This window comes from Actinia tenebrosa, unplaced genomic scaffold (assembly GCF_029948245.1).
Source record: "Actinia tenebrosa isolate PJP-AT-01 unplaced genomic scaffold, QUT_ActTen_1.0 PGA_scaffold16__25_contigs__length_10494907, whole genome shotgun sequence".
In the NCBI taxonomy this organism is placed as follows: Eukaryota; Metazoa; Cnidaria; class Anthozoa; order Actiniaria; family Actiniidae; genus Actinia; species Actinia tenebrosa.
In genome coordinates, this window is record NW_028292576.1 from 5716628 (window position 1) to 5738127 (window position 21500).

Consider the following 21500-nt stretch of genomic DNA (forward strand, 5'->3'; position numbering starts at 1 on the left):
TCATTGCTATAGCATTACCGGAATAGTGGATCCAAAGTAAACTTTCATTTTTTTCCCTATTACATGCGTTATTTTCTCTTGTGAAATGAAGACACCTAATCTTCAATTAATTTACTTAAAACAACATGAAGCAACGATAACCTATCAACCAGCTGTCGCGTGAATTCAACCAAATTGTTTATTTAAGAGCATTCGAAAGCAAAACAACAATGCTGTCACATTTTCCAGCTACCAAGTCTTCCCCGGGATTTTTGATGAGACAAATGTCTATACATATACAGTCAGTTTGCGTATAAAATATGTCAGAGCTGCAAATATGCTGTGCACGTCCCATTGAGTGACAAAAATGGTATTATTTACTCTATTTTTTACTTCATTGTCCAGGATTATCCTGTTTTTTGGCACCGTTTCCGAGTCCCTTTTTTCCAAGTCTCTTGAAGATTTTTTTTTCTAAAAAGTAAATTCGTTTTGGTCATTTCATAATGATATTTTTATTCAGTTTGTTAATAGTGTTTTTATGCAAAATGCTATTTTAAAGTACTGAACAAACTTAAAAAATATATTATTCAAGACTATATTATATATAGTTGGCCATCAAAAATGTTTTCATATTAATTGAGAAAAAAAATTTTTTAGTAAAAATATTTTCTATAATATTTAAGAAAAAACATTTCAAATAGACTTGATAATTTTTTTTTCATTCTTCCTTCCATTTTTTTCTCTTTCCATCCTTCATTCTTCTTTCCTTCTGTTTTCCTCTCTTCCTCTTCTAGCTTGTTTCCTTTTTCTTGTTTAGACTCAAAATTAAATCAATAGACTAAATAGTCCACAGGTGTTTTAACATGACAGAAAAACTCATAAAAATCTATCAGTTTGTTTATATAATAAAGCAAATTATTTTGAAAACTTGAAAGTGTTAGGAATTTGTACAACAGAAACGTCCAAATCAGCCTTGTTAATTTATGTCTTTTTCCCTAAAACCGTTTTAAACACTAGATCTTGAGAAGTTTCGACTTGTTTGAGCTGAGAAAACAGTCCGAAGCGATTGAACGAATTTTTGACTAAAATTATAGAACCATGAACTGGAGTTTAGCTTTAGCTGTAAGTACGTTAAGCGACCCTCTTTGCTTGACCTTTGCTTTTAGATTTGAAGCGTAGAATGCCTTCATTTATGGGTCGCCATGCGTAGAAAATACTTGTAGGTTCCACCTGTTTGAAGTAAAGTGGTTCAATATCCTCTCCAATCAAAAGACTCTAAGACAGTCGCCTTTAAACACTAGTCAGGTTGTCCTTTTAAGACCAATCAAAAAGTACAGGTAGGATCTATTACACGCTTCACAGCTATCATGAGCTAAGACACCTTAATCTACATTCCTTTTCTCTGATGTCACTACTGAAAAACCAAGATTCACTCTCTCTTGGATTTGAATCTGTGATGTAATTGAGGAACAATGGCCCGGCCATCTCTCTAAGTCTATGGGAATTGCCAATGATCTAAAAAGAATAGCTATGTCTGGGCGTTTTGCGCCAAAACCCTTGGCAACTTTGGCGCTGTTTGTTATTCTTTTACAATGTTTATATAATAAACAAGCGATTGCCAAACCACGTCCAAAACAATATCTTACCAAGGAGCAATGGACAGGTAATGTACGAGAAGGGAACGATAGACACTGGTCGGATGTATCAATCGAAAGGAATATAGATACACGAGATATACGAAGCGCTGTCGACAAAGACGACAGTCTAGAGGGCCAGAAAGGATTCAAAGTTTTAACTGCAAGCAATGATAAAAGACAAGGGATCGAAACTCCTATTGAGGCTTTAAAATCTGGGGATACTTCAGTGGGAAACACTCATGAGCAAAACTCTAGATCAAACGTCAACGAACCCAATGGTGACAGCGGTGGGATCACGAACGCTGTCCGACAAAATTCCGAAAATAATTCTCAACAAAGAAGCACAACTACTTCATCTCAAAATGAAATAAAACCAAGTGATTCAGGAAGAAATAGTGATAGTAATATCGCTGGGGAAAAGCGAGGTGAGGTAACACTTAGTTCAAAGAAACCTGAGGAATCAAAAACACAAAGCAGTACTGTGGTAGATAATTCGGACACTAAGCAGGACAATGCAGCGAGCTCTGCAACCAACAATAATAATAATATTAAAGCTAAAAGCGATAACAACCAATCTACAGCTAGTCCAAAGCTAAGTGACCCACCGTCTTCTGTGACCATACAAGGTAACTCTATTAATGGACAACCTATCAGTTCCAGTTCATCTAGCTCGAATCCCGAGCCTATTAAGGATCCTATTGGAAACAGCGGCTCAGAAGTAGTGACATCACATCCGCTATACGAAAATGAAGGGGAAAATTCTCGGTATCCCTACCGAGATGCTCGTTCGAAGTCCGAAGGATCAAAAGAATCTTCAGAACCGGAAGTGGGGCATTTTCAAGTCGATGATAAATCAGCTGATTTGGAAATCAACGCCAATTCCGCCGGCGTTAAAGTCAAAGCCAAACCAGCTTCGTTGCAGGTTGTGTCCCGTCCAGGGGCTCATCCACCCACGCCTATCGTTCCTATTGGACCGATACACCCGTATTATCATCACCCTCATTACTATCCTTATCCTTATGGTGGTTTTAGAAGAAGCAGAAGACCATATCACAGGAGACTCTATGGTAGCCCCTATCATGCACACTATCGGTAAGAATGATATGGTTACCATGGTAATATACACCCAAATGACTTTCATTAGGTAACCATAGTAATAGAAAGTTGTGTTGTGTTGATTTCTTAATCATGTTGATATTTAGGATATGTAACCTTGTTTATTTTGTCTGTTATCATTATCATTATCATTAGCATTGATATTAGCATTAGCATTAGCATTAGCATTAGCATTAGCATTAGCATTAGCATTAGCATTAGCATTAGCATTAGCATTAGCATTAGCATTAGCATTAGCATTAGCATTAGCATTAGCATTAGCATTAGCATTAGCATTAGCATTAGCATTAGCATTAGCATTAGCATTAGCATTAGCATTAGCATTAGCATTAGCATTATCGTTATCATTATCATCTTGAAGTGTAGTCGATCAAAAATCATTCATCATGATCACGTGATCGGTCATGATCACGTGATCTAGTATTGCATAAACCTAGTGCGAAAAAAGCATAAGCACAAATAAGAAACACAAGGGTTAATAAAAAGCAATGAAAATAAGTTTTCTAAATAATGTGATCGTTGTTTTGCAGAGCATGGATCCCGCCTCCTCGCCATCATTCCCGACACTACTTCGATGATTCCGAAGATGTTCCGTTTTACCGTCGGGCCTTCGATAATCCCTATGGTTACCATCATCGTCGTCATCACCGCCACCACAGGTATCACATACCGGAACTTTACGACCGTTCCGAAGTCGAAGACATGCCTAGCATGTATAACCCGATATACCGGAGACGATTCCGTGGACCGTACCGACGAGGAATGTATGGCAGACGACGATTTGGATTCTACGAAATGCCCGAGTCAAGGTTTCACATTCCTCGAAGACCAAGGCAATTTGTACGACATGATATAGTTACTCCCGTACCTCCCCCGGTAAACGTATACGGGAATCCACCCCCAGGAGTTTTGCAGGGTGAGGCTGCTAACATGTTTGGAATGAATGGAATGAATGCATTTAATGGAATGCCCAGTGTGGGTGGCTTTGGAATGGGAGGATTTGGAATGAATGGACCCTTAGTGTCTGGGATGAACGGACCTGGATTGAACGGACTCGAGATGAATGCACCTGGAATGCTTGAAATGATGGGAATGAATGACCAACTTGGTGGCCAGGAACAATTTAACGGTATGACTGGTTCTCTAGGACCAAGAAATGTCTACTCTGAACCAAGATTTCACGTCAAGAAGGCCGCGATCCAAGGCACCCATAAAAAACACCACGTTAAGGCAAAACTTTCACCTAAGAAGAAAACTAAAGCTACTGCTAAAAAGCGAACGAAGATTCTTAAACACTCCAACCTCCAGAATTCTACAGTGGCACATGCCGGAAATTCCACGATAAACAGTAAACATCGTTCACGTAGATCAGCCGAAACTGAATTAAAAAAGAAAACAGTAAAAAAGTTACGTCCTCAGAAGATTAAAGAACAGAAAGGGAACCGAAAGAATAATATCGTTATTCACAGACCACCTATCATATATCACCCGCCGCCGGAGATTTATCACCGACCGGATATCGTAGTACACCGGGCACCCATCATGCTACATCGACCTTCAATTATCTACCATCAACCTCCCGTAGTTGTACATCGGCCTGCTATAATATATCACCAGCCATCAATTGTCTTCCATCAACCACCGCCCGTGGTCCATCAACCAATCATGCACTCACACGATACCTATGTCAGCAGACCTGTAGTACTGCATTCTAGTTCATCCGTATCTCACGCAACAAGCTATCTAGGAATACCAAATCACGTGTTTTCTGGCTACGATGGTTACCATGGCGATGGCGATTTCCATGGTGATTACCATGAAGGTTTCCATGGCGACGCTTTTCGGAAGCATAGCGTCCCGCGCAATGTTAAAACCGTAAGAGCTAAAATTCAAGGGAAGATCTTCAAGAAGAGTGAAACAAGTCATGAAGAAAACCCTTTAAGACCAAAGCGTGACGTTTACACCAGATATCTAGACAATTTAGACTATTTGAGTCAGTATTGGAAACCCAAAGCAAAACGTCATGTAGAGGATGAGTTTGACATCATTTCATCCAAGAAAGCTTCCTCCGAGGCGTTGACTTACAAAGATTTTGAACCAACTCTGCTTAATAAGCGCAACAAGATACCGCATTACAACAATTTTCTCGATCAAATACTTGACGATAGGACGTCACGCAAGAAGCGTGACTTAGATGATGATGACTCGCGTTATGATGATGGTGTTGTTAATTTTATCAAAAAGAAGAAAAAGAAAGATGTAGTTGTCAACCGCCCGCCAATCATTTATCATCCTCCGCCGGAGGTCTATCATCGTCCTGACATTGTGGTTCACAGACCACCATTAGTTATTCATCGTCCACCCATAATATACCATCAGCCACCGGTGATTGTGCATCGTCCTGCTGTAGTGTACCATCAGCCACCCATCGTGTTCCATCAGCCCCCGCCAGCTGTAAGTCAGCCTTTGTTGTTCTCACATGATTCGTTCACGATACACCCTTCATTCTATGCCACTCATCACGGATCGGTTGTCAGGGACTACGGACACTATATTGGTATTCCAAACATTGTATCTAATTATGGAGCACCACTCTTCCACTCAGGAATGGGCAAAAGATCCAAGATATCAAAACCCTCAAAAAATAAACTTAAATCTTCCAAAAAGTCTTCATCAGAGAAACCAATCAAGAAGAGCAAGTTACACCACAAGAAGGCAAGTACAGAGAACCCGCACAAAAAGAACTCAGTAGTTATTCGCAGACCTCCGATTATTTACCATCCTCCACCAGAGATATACCACCGTCCTGACATAGTGGTCCACAGAGCTCCTATCATGATCCATAGGGCACCAATCGTCTACCATCAGCCTCCTGTAGTAGTGCACAGGCCTGCTATAGTATACCATCAACCATCGTTAGTGTTCCATCAACCACCACCAGCTGTTCATCAACCGTTGATTACGTCACACGATACATGGGTCACACACTCGGTTCCAGTCCCTATTTCAAGTCACGTGACTCATCACACCGCATACGTTGGTATACCCAAACATGCTTATATGAATTTCCATAATCACTGGGGCGGCGATGATAACCAACATGCATACTACAAGTCTGAAGTTCCCAAAAACGTTAAGGGTGCTCAACGGGATGATATATCCAACACCAAGAAAAACACAGTCAAGAAAAGCTTAAAACACAAGCATTTAAAGGAAGAAAAAGCCAAAAGAAAGAATTCTGTGATGGTGAAGCGACCCCCGATTATCTACCATCCGCCACCCGAGATCTTCCATCGACCTGACATCGTAGTACACCGTCCACCTATCCTGGTACATCGTGCGCCTATAGTTTATCACCAGCCTCCGGTCATCGTACATAGACCTGCCATCGTCTACCACCAACCTAATATTTTCTTCCATCAACCAATGCCTATGGTGCATCAACCAATCATGAAGTCACATGACACATGGGTGACTCGCCCTGCTGTCAAACTGTATGGGTCTACAGTGCATAATTTGGGTGCTATAACACAGTATCCGCATGCGTACTACCACGGACACAATCACCTTCATTATATGGCTTATGGAAAATCCAAGGTTCCTAATAAGGAAGAAAAGCCGGCTGCCCGCGATGAAATCAAGCATGATAAAGCATCTGAACATGACGGAGAAGACCTTGAGAGCAGTGGTGATGATGATGATGATGATGATGATGATGATATTAAAATGATTGAAAGTGGCTCGGGTAGTGCATACGGGGAACTAGACATCGAAGTAGTTCCTGAAGACAATACAAAGTCCAAGCTCCACAAAGCAAAACCAAGAACTGAATCAGCATCAAAAAAGGACAAGATATCTAAAATATCAACAGAAAAGCAACAAGAAACTACCGTAAATGGAAGTAAGAAGAACTCTGTTGTTATTCACAGACCGCCTATAATTTATCATCCCCCTCCGGAGATTTATCATCGGCCCGACATCGTGGTGCATCGGGCACCTATCGTACTTTATCGTGCACCAATCATTTATCACCAACCTCCTGTTGTTGTACATCGTCCAGCTATAGTCTACCATCAACCATCTATCGTATTCCATCAACCACCACCAATGGTTCATCAGCCAATCATGCATTCTCATGACAACTATGTCACGCACTCAGTAGCAGTTCCGGTTGGGAGTCACGTCACTCATATGGTGAACTATCATGGTGTCCCTCATGAAGAAATTTATATGGAAGGTATTGGTCACGGTGCATTTGCTAAATCCGTGTTACCATTACATAAAGGTCACAAGCGTGACAAAATCAAAAGCGACAACGTTGCTAAAGCCGAAGATTCCCAAAGAGCTATCAAAAGAAGCAGACGATCCATAGAAGAAGACGATCTTCCTTTTGGAGTTGCAGAAAACCACATTGATGTTAATCAGCCAATCGGAGCGGGAGAACGCATCAGACGTGCGGTCGAACAGTCCTGGATATCCAACTTAGGTGAGGACGTTAATATTGTAATAAAAAGAAGCGAAAGTGATTTAGGGTTGGGGATAAGCAATGGGGATAAAGGACAAAGTAAGAATGGAGTAAAGAAATATATAAATAGAATAAAGAAACGTTCAGCCACCAATAATGTCACAGATACTTCACTGAAGTATAGTAAGAATCCCAGTAAAAAGACAGTCATTATCATACGCCGACCTCCAATCCTCTTTCATCCACCAAGTCACGTGATTCACAGACCAAATATCATGGTTCATAGACCACCATTCATAGTCCATCGACATCCATTAATCATTCACAGACCACCAATACTGGTTCATCGGATGCCGATTATCATTCATCGTCCGCCTGTCTTAATACATAGGATGCCTTTGATTGTTCATAGGCCCGATCTCATGTTTCATCGTCCACCCATACTCATCCATCGAATGCCATACGTAATACATCATCACCCATGGCTCATCCATCGCCCACCTATAGTCATCCATAAAGGACCTCATATGATGATCCACCACTCGTCCTATATTCATCATTTTCCATCTCACATCATCCATATGCATCAGTGTCATGGGTGCGGGTGCCACGGAGGGTGGTGTGGGAAGAGTAAGGTTCCGAAAATCCAAACCAACAAACGTCGTTCATATCGTGAAGTTGAAAAGAGTGATTCAACAAAAATCCTTAGCGATAAGTTTGCTTCTGACCTTATGGTGAATAGTCAAGGAATAAGTGATTCTAGCGGGAAATACAAGTTCTCTTCGGGACCCTGATTCTGATCCCGCGGGACCAAGTTCATATGATTTTAAGGTTTCTGAAAACCTACTTAAGGAATCTGAAGGATTCTATTCGGCAAGTTATACTAATCGGCCCAAACGCTCTGTTGCAGATTCCAGTAGCATGCATGCCAAAGAACTGAATAAAAGAAACAAGAAATCGTTAAAGAAAAGAAAGGCGAATAAGAAGAAAAAGAAAGATGTTGTCGTAAGCCGTCCTCCAATTATTTACCATCCTCCGCCGGAAGTGTATCACAGACCTGAAATCATTGTACATCGTGCTCCGATTCTAATCCATAGGCCCCCTATTGTGTACCATCAGCCCCCAGTAGTTGTACATCGCCCTGCAGTCGTTTATCATCAACCACCTATTGTATTCCATCAGCCACCACCATCAGTCAACCAGCCACTGCTGTATTCACATGATCAATTTATATTACATCCTACATCCGTAGCACAGCATATTAACTCTGTTGTCAATGAAGGTGGGCACTACATTGGCATCCCTCAAGGTGGAGTAGAGAACTACCCAGGACCTTTGCTAGATCATCAATTCGGGCATATAATACCACCTTTAGCAGGATATCATTTTAAAAGAGGTAAAGTGCAAAGACCAAATGATAAGGACTCCAAAAAGGACACCAGATCAAGTGAGGAAGACCAAAACCAAGACGAAGCCAGTGGTGAAATTTCAGGAGAGGATGAAATTCCTTCAAGACAAGTCAAAACGCACAAATCTAAGCCGTCAAAAGGTGAACGCAAAAACAACGTACTTGTTTACAGACCGCCTATGATCTACCATCCACCTCCTGAAATCTACGATCGACCAGACATTGTCGTCCATCGTCCAGATCTTGTTATTCACAGGCCATCCGTTGTTTTTCACCAACCATCAGTGGTAATTCACAGACCTCCTATCGTATATCGACAACCTCCCGTAGTGTTCCATCAACCACCGCCTTTAAACCACCAACCAATTATCAAATCACACGACGCGTACGTGGCTCATCAGTATTTAGAACCTCACAGTAGTTTCATACAGCATGCAGGCTCGTATGTGGGTGCACCTCATTTTTATCCCGGCACTAATGCTTATGGCTGGGGTATGCAGGGATTCCATGGCCCACTTGGTGCTGGTCCGGGGTTCGGCCTACCATTTGGTCCTGCTTTCGGTAGATCAGTGGTGCAAAAAGCTTCCAAGAAGAATTCCAAAGAACACAAAAAGAAGAAGGCGCATGAAGAAAATGCCAGCAAAAAGTCAAAACACGGAAAGATTCGTCATAAGAGATCAAACAAGCATCATCATCATCATCATCATCGGCATCATAAAGACCTGAAACGTCATGCTTATCACGGTTTAGACCCTGCATATACACTAATGGAACAGCATGAGTCGTTTATAACCGATCCCTTATCACAAATCTACCTTGGTGAAAACACCCCTGCAGTTGGTGAGCCCGCGTACACCAAGTCAAGAGTGGCTGCCAAGGGAAAGAGCAAAAGAAGTATCAAACAAAATGCTAAAAGAAAAGCTGTAAAGAAACAAAAGAAAGGTGAAAGAAAAAATATGATTGTAGTTCACCGTCCACCGATGATCTATCACCCACCTCCTGAGATCTATGACCGTCCTGACGTTGTGGTTCATCGTCCAGATTTAGTCATCCATAGACCATCAATCGTATACCACCAACCATCAGTTGTACTCCACAGACCTCCAGTAATATATCACGAACCACCGGTTGTTTTTCATCAGCCAGCACCCATGGTACATCACCCTATAATACACTCTCATGATACCTATGTTGGACATCCGTTTTACGAGCCATATGCGTCTCATGTTGAGCACGCAGGGAGCTATGTTGGTGCACCCTCACTTCTTTGGCGGAGGATTTGGGTATGGATATGGTGGCTTTGGACATGACTTTGGACATGACTTTGGACCCGGCTTTGGACCCGGCTTTGGACCCGGCTTTGGACCTGGCTTTGGACCCGGCTTTGGTCCTGCATTTGGCAAATCAAAGATTGAAAAGATCAACAAACCTCAAAAGAAATCAAAAAATAAAAGTCGGCGTTCAACAGAAACCCAGAAAAAATCATCTAAAACTGGTAGCAAGAAAAACATGGTTCTTATACATCGACCTCCTATGATATATCATCCCCCTCCAGAAATCTATGACCAACCGGATGTCGTGGTCCATCGTCCAGACTTGGTAATCCATCGACCATCCATTGTGTATCATCAACCGTCAGTGGTTATTCATAGACCTCCTGTAATATACCAACAACCTCCAGTTGTATTTCATCAGCCTCCACCATTAAACACTCAGCCAGTACTACATGCGCATGACTCTTATGTTGCCCACACATATCACGAACCTATTGCTTCTAGTATACAACATGCTGGAACATATGTTGGGTCGCCACACTATTACCCTGGTGGCTTGGGAGTCGCTCCACATGCTTGGGGTCCTGCATTCGGTAAATCAAAAGTCCCAAAGGCTAAGAGCAAAGGAAAGAAAGTCAAACGATCAACAGTGACAAAAAATATATCGAATAAAGAACACGCAGGCTTCAGGAAATCAAGCGGAAAAGGTGATAAGAAGAATATTGTAATTGCACACCGTCCACCCATGATTTATCACCCGCCGCCTGAGATTTATCACCGCCCGGATTTAGTAGTGCACAGACCTGACATAGTCATCCATAGACCGTCCGTCGTTTACCATCAGCCATCAGTTGTACTCCACAGACCTCCAGTAATATATCACGAACCACCTGTTGTCTTTCATCAGCCAGCACCCATGGTACATCACCCTATAATACACTCTCATGATACCTATGTTGGACATCCGTTTTACGAGCCATATGCGTCTCATGTTGAGCACGCAGGGAGCTATGTTGGTGCACCTCACTTTTTTGGCGGAGGATTTGGGTATGGATATGGTGGCTTTGGGACCGGCTTTGGACCTGCATTCGTAAAATCAAAAGTTACCAAAAGTCCTAAAAAATTGAGTAATGTAAAGAAAAACGCAAAACCTGCCAAGCAACGGTCGAGGCGAGATCTCGAAGACAAAAGTAAAAAGATCGAGAAGAAAACTAAGACCTCAAAATCATCTAAGGGTGAGGCACCTGGACATAAGAAAAATCTGGTCATAATGAGGCGACCTCCCGTCATATATCATCCACCACCGGAAGTATACCACCGTCCTGATGTAATACTCCATAGACCAGACATCGTTATCCACAGACCATCCGTGGTATTCCATCAATCTGCAGTTGTTGTCCATCGTCCACCAGTGGTGTACCATCAGCCACCCATCGTGTTCCATCAGCCAACTCCAATGGTACACCAACCAATCCTGCACTCTCATGAAACCTATCTTCCTCACCATTATTATGAACCAGCTGGGGCACATGTTACTCATGCTGGAACGTATGTTGGTGCTCCACACTTCTACCATGGAGGATGGGGTTGGGGTTATGGATATCATGCTGGGCACGCCTTTGGAAAATCTAAGGTTGAGGATACTGCCAATGGAAAAACTGCTAAGAAAACAAAATCTTCTAAAAAGACAAACAAAAAAGACAAAAATGAGAATGAAAATGATGACGAAGAGGACGATGACGATGATGACGATGATGACGATGACAATGAAAATGAAAGCAAAACAAAATCGAAAGTTAAAAATAGGCGAAGCTTAAGTACCAAGAGTCATAAAAATGGACACAAAAAGAATATAGTGATAATGCGTCGGCCTCCAGTTGTCTACCATCCACCTCCAGAGATCTATCATCGCCCAGACGTCGTTCTCCATAGACCAGACATAGTCATTCATAGACCATCTGTAGTATTCCATCAGTCTCCTGTTGTCCTTCATCGACCATCTGTGGTGTATCATCAGCCTCCAATAGTATTCCATCAACCAACACCAATGGTACATCAGCCTATAGTTCACACCCATGATACGTATCTAGCTCATCATTTTTACGAACCTTTCCATGCTCATGTGGTCCATGGGGGTACATATGTTGGTGCACCGCATTTCTTCGGAGGCGGATGGGGCTGGGGCTATGGACATGGACATGGGCATGCCTTTGGGAAATCCAAGGTTGAAAAGACAAAGAAATCTCATCACAACAAAACAAAGAGAGACACTACTGAAGACAAGAAAAAGAAACACTCAATATTTCAAATGTTTCACAAGGTTCTTCAGAGGAGGTCTGTGAAAGGATCAAAGAAGAATCTCCATGGCCATCCCTCTAAAGATTCTAAAAATACAGTTAAAGGCGCAAAGAAAAACCTGGTTCTCATTCAGCGACCCCCAATGATATACCACCCACCACCAGAAATATATGACCGGCCAAATATTGTTGTCCACAGACCAGATCTAGTGTACCACCAGCCCTCTATAGTCTACCACCAATCATCTGTTGTCGTCCATCGTGCCCCTGTAATTTATCACCCACCGCCAGTTGTTTTCCATCAACCGCCACCTCTGGTGCATCAGAATGTTCTACATTCTCATGACAGTTATATTGCGCATAGATTTTATGAGCCATTTGCGTCTCATATTCAACATGGTCAAACCTATGTTGGTGCTCCGCACTTCTTTGGCGGTGGATGGGGATATGGATATGGGCTTGGACCCATGATGCACCCAAGTGGACCATGGAATGGTTTTGGGCCAGGAGCAGGAATGTTTCATGGTCCATTTACATATAATGGACCCGGATTCCATGGTCCCGTGCCATTTAATGCAAATGGGATTGCAGGTGCTCAAGGTTATACACCACAAGCTGTAGGTCCTTTTGGACCAGCGTTTGCTAAATCGGACGTGGAAAGAGCTCCTAAGGGAAAAGTAACAAAGAAGGTTCACAAAGCTGTTGCTAGTAAAGGCGCCAAACGTACCCGCAAATCTCGTAGTTTGTCATCAAAAAACAAATATTCAAATCGTGTCAAATCTCATAGCCGTCATCACAAGGGACTTAAAAAGAATGTAGTAGTGATGAATAGAGCTCCTATCATGTTCCATCCCCCACCCGAGGTCTATCACCGACCGGATGTAGTTATTCATCGACCGAATGTAGTGATCCACAGACCACCTATAGTGGTTCATCAAGCTCCTGTAGTTGTGCATAAGCCTGCCGTGTTGTATCATCAATCTCCAGTAGTGCTTCACCAGCCTCCCCCATTTGTGCACCAACCAGTTCTGTACTTTCATGATACATATGTCCCGCACACGAACTACGAGCCTTTTGCTAGTGACGTGACGCATGCAGGTACCTATGTTGGGGCGCCTCATGGTTTTGATGGAGGCTGGGGATACGGCTATGGACATGTAGTTGCTGGATATGGGAAATCGAAAGTAGAGAAAACCAAGTCTTCCAAGAATAAAAAAGCTCACAAGGGAACAAAAAATAGTAAAACAGGAAGACAGGAAAACGCTTCAAAAAAGGTTAACATTTTACACCCTGAAGTTGAAAAGGACGTCAAGGCGGACAAGAAAAATGACATCGTAGTGAACCGTCCTCCCATCATCTATCATCCTCCGCCCGAAGTATACCACAGACCTGACATTGTTGTACACCGTGCTCCTATCGTCGTTCACAGACCTCCAATTATCTACCACCAACCCCCAGTCGTAGTCCACAGACCTGCTGTCGTGTATCATCAACCTTCTATTGTATTCCATCAGCCTCCACCAGCCGTTCATCAACCAATCATACACTCGCATGACACGTTTGTCGTTCATCATAGCGCGATGTACGAGCCCCGTGGTTCGACTGTATCCCACCAGACAAGTTATATTGGAATACCATCACATGTTGAACACTTTGACGATGGTTATGATTATCATGGTGGTCATGAAGGTTACCAGGATGATTACCTAGGTTACCATGGTGAGTTCCATGGTGGCTATCACGGTGGTTACCACGGCTACCGCATGCTCCACAGATCAAATATCGAGCATGCCAAAAAGTCCGACAAAGAAACTGAATTTACCAGTAAAGATTCAACTTCTACAAAGTCGACAATAACTAAGACAGAAACGCCAATCAAAAAGGAAAACACGCATACAGTCATCACAGACGAAGATCAGCGTAGCAAAACAATCACTAAAAGACAGCTTTTAGGCTCTCATTCTCTGTTTCTGCCCGTGTCTCCATTAAATATTGCTCATCCAAAAGGCCCTATTGTAGAACGTCTGCAGAAAATGTCTACCATACCGGGTGTACCGAGTACTGATTATGAACACTATGTTGCTAAAAGAGACCTGGATTCCCAATCCCAAAAGAAGAAGAGACAGTTGTTGATTAATCCTGGGGCTCAAGCTCCCATGAACTACGCGAATCCCAATGCCTTAGCACTTCAAAGGTCTATTCAGCCATATGGACATGCAGCTGCTCCAATGATAGCATCTCCTTCAGCTATATATCCAAGACTACCATTTTTTCAGCCCCTGCAACAAGCTCCTTTATTTCCTGGTTACCCAGCGGTCAAGCCTCCAGGGGTCAATGTTCATGTTGAAACAGAGAGATCTACTATTCCTGATAAAAAGAAAAAGAAAGGGAGCCGTCATAGACGTCAAGTCCTTCCCATGATGCAACCTGATATGTTCGGCGCTGCGACCCATCTTTTTTACAATCAAGCGCCAGTTGCACCAGTCCTTCACGAGGCGCCTCCACAGTTACCCCAACAGATACTCCCACAGTACCTTGGTTATCATCCAATGATGTTACCTTCGTATCCTTTGATGAACTTTCCACCACAACAACGACCACACGTCAATATTAATGTTCAATCCATGCGATCCAGTATTCCAAAATCCAAAAGAAAAAAGAAGAGCGTGACTAAGAGGCGAAGCAAGCGACAACTACTACCACAAATGATAAACCCTTATGCTTTAGCACTCAACTATCTTGCTCGTGGTTATGGAGCTTATAACCCCTATTGGAATATGAACCCCTTGTTCTTCCGTCGAAATCAGGAAAACGAAAATATGAAGATGGAAGATGAAGACGAAAGCGACCCTGAATCTCAAAACACAGAACTAATAAAACAGTACTTAACCAATCTTTACGAGTACTACACAGGTGAAACCTTCAATCACAAGCGTCCAAAAGTCGATGTTGAAGTTCATGCTTCGAAATCCAACATTCCTGGGTCATCGCCTCGTGACATAATCGTACGAAGCAAGAGACAGATGTTGAATTATCTTCCTCAGTCACCCCTTACAACTGGACGATATGATATACCGATATCTGGGCCTCTGTCTTCTTTTTTACCCCTAAAGAGAAGTAAAGTTAGTAAACCCAAACGATCCACGAAAAATGGTGCTGATAAAAAGATGAAAAGGAAAGAAATTAAAGGAAGCAACAGCAAACGGGACGAATTCGCACCTCAATCTGTAGGAGTTAGAAACGAACAATCTAACTTGATTCAAATGAATCCTGATAATCCGGATGCTTCGCTATTTGAAAATGGACAGAGCAATCAGTTTTCTACGGTTAATGGTGGTGCTGAGGGATTAAATGAGATTGGTCCAGGAGGACTCAACGGAGCAATAGCCGAACAACAAGATCAGCAATCCCCAAGCAAGGCGTTTTTTCAAGGGAACACTCCTCAAGAACCGCAGAATCAAGAAGGACTGCAACAAGAATTCATGCAGGAAAAGCAACAAGATCTTCCAGTCGCAAGTTTACAACCTAACAATGTAGAACAGGTTCCTAACTTTGCTCAATTTCAAGAGATGCAAGGACAGAACAGAATGGAAATGCCGGTGAATGAAGAACAAATGCTTCGCCTTCGAGGACAAGTACCATTCTTCCCTCCTGGCCCACAAATACCACTAGAACGGGAACCACTGTTGGCACCAGGGCCTTCAAGACCCTTTTTCTTTACACCACCTGTGGTAGCTCCACATCCAGTACCTTTGCTGAGACCTTTTGCACCTTTGCCATTCGTTCCGTTTCCAGCACAGCAAATACCGCTGACTTTCCCCCAGCAGTCTCCAATGGCATCTTTCTTCCCAGAACAACCACCACAACAACAAGGAACCATTAATGTAAATGTGAATACTGCAAAATCCAAACTCCCGAGGGTAAAGGTTCAGAAGAAAAAGACTGAAGAGCCAAGCAACACTGAAAAACAAGTAGTGCCAGGTGAAAATATACTCAAAAATGGAGACAAGCGTCAAAAGATTTCACTTTTTGAAAGAGTACCAGCCATGCAAGTGTTGCCTCAACGATTTCTTCAGAATGGGGTAGCAGTGCCTTCATTTGCCGGCAGCGAACCGCGAAAAGAAAGTCAAATTCATGGCGTAAACGGTATGATCATCAATGAACTTCAAATGCAGAGGAAGCATGCTATTCCAAGCAAGGTCAACATCAAAAACATACAATCTGGCACCAAGAAGTCAGGCGTCTCGTCCAATGATGCTGAAAAAAGCAAAAAAACTGATGTCAAAACAAAGAAAGTTAAAAGGCAAATCTACGGTATGAACGAATTGCCGCAAGAGATAAAGTTTCCAAAAGACCAAAACAATTCCAAGGAATATAAAATAACAGAGGATAAAGAACAAGGCAAGAAAGATCAAAAACGATACATTCAAATTGTAAAAAGAGCTTTGAATGGAAAGACTAGTGGTAGTTCTAAAACTTCATCTAAGATGCCCGAGAAAGCCGTTGAAATGCCAAAGAAAAAGTCGTCGCTTTCAAAGATGAAAAATTTGGTGCCTCGTAAGCGACAGTTTGTAATGCCTTTTGCTGTCGAAAGAGCACAAGCTGGGATTCCAAGCTTGGGGTTAATTACAGAACAAGGAGCTCAAGAACAAGTTCCTCGGGTTATAAACCAGTATCAACAAGGTCCTGAACAGGTTGTTTCACAGCAACAGACTCAAGTTATTCAAGACCCAGAAGCTGCTTATGTTGAGCCCCAGCAACATGTCACCCAGATTGAAGAACCACTGAATCACGTTCAGTCCGAAGCCAATGAATTCAACCAAGCAAGTGAAGCAGGTGTAGCCTATCTTGGTCATCGGCCAAAAGTCCACGTAAGCGTTCAAGTAGCCAAGTCCTCCATTGGCAAAGGTTCAGCAAAGATAACGTCACAAGACAAGAAAGCAGCAAGCAGCAAAAAGGATAAAACTATTACGAAGAGGCAGTTGTTCGGAACTGTGCCACTGTTCAGTCCATTAGGTCGAGCAGACGTTAACAACATTGTCAAAGCATATGATGGCCGATCCAGTGTTCCTGATTCCCAGGCCGTCGCCAACCAAAAGCAGGTAAGAGTATTCTCCATATTTCCACAGTACGTTCTGTTGGACATTTCATTCCAAAGTAACTGAAGGTACACGGACACAACAGCAAGTAATATTATGTAGATTAAAAAATAAATTATAAAAAATATGTTTCTAGGCGAAGATACCTACTATGGGGACAAATTAAAAGGATACCAAAGTAACTCATCACAATGTGAAGTGACATCAAAGGATCCCAATACTAATCAGGAGCAAGCAATATTTATTACACCTTTGACAACAACTTAGACGTTAACAAAGCATTGCGATTAGTTAAGATAAATATTTTATTAATTCTGCACTCTTCTGATTGGCTCTTTTTTTCACTCTACATCGTGATTGTTCAATGGGTAGTAAATCTCCTCAATGGAAAATCCTGAATACGTCATCTGTGGTAAGGTCAAATTTCAAGCTGGAGCTTCGAAAAACTATGTTAAGGAAGCCAAAACATTTGTCTACTTTCGCCTTTCTGAATTTCAAAGGAAGTCTGCTAAAGACCTTGTTGTACATATGGTTGTGGGGCAAGATTAAGTAGGGCTAGGAGGCCATAAGAGTCGTCTTTTCAGCTTCAAAAAGGCGAAAGGATTAATAACCTTATCAACGAGATGATTTCAATTCCTCAGTCGAAAATGATTTTATTTCTCTTTCTCGAAGATGCTTGGCTTCAAGTTATGTTCCCAATATTTTCCATTAATCACGTTGCCTTCTTGTGGCGACATCTATGACGTCACGAGGAGGCGAGCTTTTACTCATGAGTCACTAGCTAGCAAGAAAATATCTGTACTAACAAAATTGATCGAGTACTATTTATTACGCAATTTGCATGACTGTTTGCTGACAGCATGTTCATACGATAGTCAATGCTTTGATGCCTTTCTTAGGAGTTTAAGTTTTATTTCGGACGTTTGTTATTATAGGTTCCTGCCCGGTCCCGAAGATCTCTGACAAACCAAATGCATGAACGACAACACAATTCAAAATCAACGAATAGAAAACAAAAAAGACAATTAGGAGACCTGATCAACAATATTCTAGAGAGGCGCCGTGGACCAAAGCTGCTAGGTGATCTGCTGAAGAGACCCAAAAACCCGCCCGTTATGTTTTCAACCGGCAATGCTAATAACAATGGTGAGAAACCGATCGATGTGTTTCCCGGGAATGCAGGAGGTAACCAGAATCCTGGAGAAGGACAGCCAAGCCTTAATGATGGTGGAGTAGACAACCCTTTTGCAGCGAATTTACCTCCACCCCCTCCACCATTGCAAACCAATCAGAACACATTGTTGAACAATCCAGCTATTCCCGGAAACCAAGCCATGTTCCAAGACGATCAGTCAGCTATTACGGCCGCACAGGCAGCCCAGCAACCACCACCACTTCCGTTGCTAAGGCAGCAAGAACCCGACACTAGACAAAATGTGTTACAGTTTCTTCAAAATGCTGGCCTTCCAAACCCTTTGATTCAACAACGATTGAATCTCCAACCTGAAAGGGGTCCTGCACCATTTCTGCCGCCAATGCTTCCCATGGGAATACCACCTCCAATGATGCCTCAAGCTCCGATGAATGATGCTGCAGCTCCAGGTGAAGGAAGGTCACAAACACCTTTCGTCCAATCACCTTCTGGATTTGACCTTGCACCCCAAGGCGGTCCTCCAGTAGGACCATTTGGAATGGGGGCACCCTCAGTGTTTCCCATAATGCCTTTTTATTCCGCCCAAACACCGTTTTCGCCATACCCATCAGTACCACCGGAGATGGAAACAAACCCTGGGGTCCCCGGTTGGCCTGTTAACCATTTAATTGACAACTTTAACGATCAACGGCCGTCAGTGAACGTTAATGTCCAAACGTCAAAGTCTAAAATTCCAAAAACAGACAAGACCTTGAATAGACACATAAAGAACGCCCCTTAGAGGTGAGTCGGAGACATTCGATTTCATTATAAGACCTACGGAATTTCTCATTCTTAATGATAGGCATCAAAGCATTGACAATCTCTTGACAAAGTTTAAAAATCTAAAAGATGAAAGTGCGAAGAATATCTCTCGCTTACAGTGACGTTCCTAGAAAGTTCCTGTTTGTTGGTTCGATTTCATTTGAAAACTTACGGAGAGCCTCTTATTTTTGATAACAGTCAACAAAGCATTGACAATCTCTTGAGAAGGTTTAAACCTATCTAAAGTAAAAGAGAAAATCGTAGGTGATAGGGATATCTTTTGACCTTAGGGGCGATCCTAGGCATTTCTTGAATGCTTTTCTCCTCATTCATTATAATAGTTTTCATCGACAATTTTTTTGAGTACCGACTATGCTATTGCATTGCACAAGTTAATGAAAAGCAAAGAAGACAAGATACTTTTTCTTGTTTCTGTAACAATTCCTAATGCCGTAACATTCTTCAATATTGGATTTTCCGATGTGGAAAACTGGTAACGAGTAGGTTGCGCGCTGTATCATGGGTCTGTGTTGGGGGACAGCATTTGTCTACTTCGTCTTACAGGTTTTAGTTTTTGAATCGGGTCACTTTGACTTTGGTTTTCGGTCTATATTTCAAGAGAGTTTGCTTTCTGCAATATTGAAACATTACACGTCCCTAGAAAAGCCCCGTGATTTCGCGCGCGTCACAACCTCGGAAAGGCCAGCATACGCATTCATGTCTCTGTCTAAAACTCGATAGACGGCAGGAAAAATATGAGAAATTGTACTTTGTCTCGGTTTGTATCGACCGTAGAATTATAAAAGGCACTACTTTTGTTTTTTCAAATAAACGTTTCTTCAACCAGTATTACTGATTTTCATTACCAAGCTTTTGAGCCGGTGGCCCTTTTCTGATTCTACTAGGAGTCGTTTCGAAGGCATTCTTTTTAACATATGTACAAATTTTTACCGTTGATTATTTATGATCAATCGTAGCCTGATAATGGGCCATTGGCACTAAAAATCAGTAATGAGGAAGAAACGCTTATTTGACAATGTCCAATCTTGTCAACGATAGCAACTTTTTCATTTAATTGTATTTTTACGCTTGTTTGATTTTTTTTTTCCGCAGGAATAAATTTTTTTTACCATAATCTTCACCAAGCTACCAATAAAATGACTGGACACTAACATTTTTACAAGTGTCAACACCATATAAGGAAAAGCAGCATGTCACGTGACCAGCCAAGAAGGCAATCCATTAGGAAGCACTCTGCGATAGTTCGTGGTGAATCGTTTAATGGCATCCAAAGAAAAATTGCACAATGCTCATTTGCTCATTTTGTGCCAGTTAGAAAATATTGAAAATTAATTAGAAATCAGCAGGTTATAATAAGTAGTCCTTTGGGGCTTCTTTTGCATTTGACGTCATTGCCGCCATCTTTGCTGAGATAAAAACCTATTTTTTCCTTGAAACATAAATTAAATCATCCAAAATGGCTGCAGAACATTATATTTGCTCAATTCCTTTACGAATGTTCAATGCAATAATGTGAGTTTACTTGTTTATACCTAGTAATGTATAAAACAATGAGTATCGATGAAATATCAGCTTAGTTGGAACAAATTAGATTAGGAAAAAAGAGGAAAGGACAAATATTGACATATCCAAAACAAACTTTTTCCTTTTGCTAAACGTTCAAAAAACGTCACAACACAAATGTTCATATAAAATTATAATTAGATTCATTTAGGAATAACGTGTTTAGGTAGTATGACGTGGCGGTCTCTCATTGGTCCCTTACCGTCCAATACATAATTATATATCAAGTCGATTAGTAATTTGATGAAATTCATAGTTTTATGTTGATATTGAAAGTGAGTGAAGAGATTTTCTATCAATATGAATACAATCATTATATGCCAAGCGTTATAATAAAAGACAAGATTTTATTTATATCAACCGTTTGCTTTTTGTTTGTTTGTTTTCTGTTTTTTTTCTAGGTTTGTTGTTGTTTTTGTTGTTGTCGTCATCTTTGTTGTTGCTGTTTTGTGTGTGTGTACATGCACTCCTTTGCAGCTCTTCATGTAGCTCTGATAGAAGTATAGAAATATAAGGCAAGAAAATATATCACTTTTAGGAACAAAAGATAATCATTTGCAAACAGTAAAGAAAAGAAATGGACAACCTTAGCAAGATTCCTAATACGCCTTTTCGAGTTCCAATTTTACCGCTGTGTTTCTTGATTACAGATTCATTTACTCAGGGTTAGCCTCGTATCAGTGT

General features: G+C 41.7%; 1 protein-coding gene across 1 annotated transcript; it reads left to right on the plus strand.

Annotated features, from left to right (window-relative positions):
* Nucleotides 1-1491: 1491 nt before the first annotated feature.
* On the plus strand, nt 1492-21172 carry LOC116292248 (uncharacterized). The gene is made up of 6 exons (XM_089031052.1): nt 1492-2708; nt 3263-7218; nt 8108-9865; nt 9972-17278; nt 18211-19211; nt 20346-21172. The coding sequence occupies exons 1-5, from the start codon at nt 1510-1512 to the stop codon at nt 19207-19209; spliced, it is 15219 nt and encodes a 5072-aa protein (XP_088887178.1). The 5' UTR covers nt 1492-1509; the 3' UTR covers nt 19210-19211; nt 20346-21172.
* The last annotated feature ends 328 nt before the right edge of the window (nt 21173-21500 follow it).

Bases quoted from the DNA above. Each gene is read 5' to 3' on its own strand.
- LOC116292248 (XM_089031052.1), top strand. From the start codon at position 1,510: ATGTCTGGGCGTTTTGCGCCAAAACCCTTGGCAACTTTGGCGCTGTTT. The intron at 7,219-8,107 runs GTGAGGACGTTA...GCTCTGTTGCAG, and splicing joins GTCCTGGATATCCAACTTAG to ATTCCAGTAGCATGCATGCC. The intron at 17,279-18,210 runs GTAAGAGTATTC...TTGTTATTATAG, and splicing joins CCGTCGCCAACCAAAAGCAG to GTTCCTGCCCGGTCCCGAAG.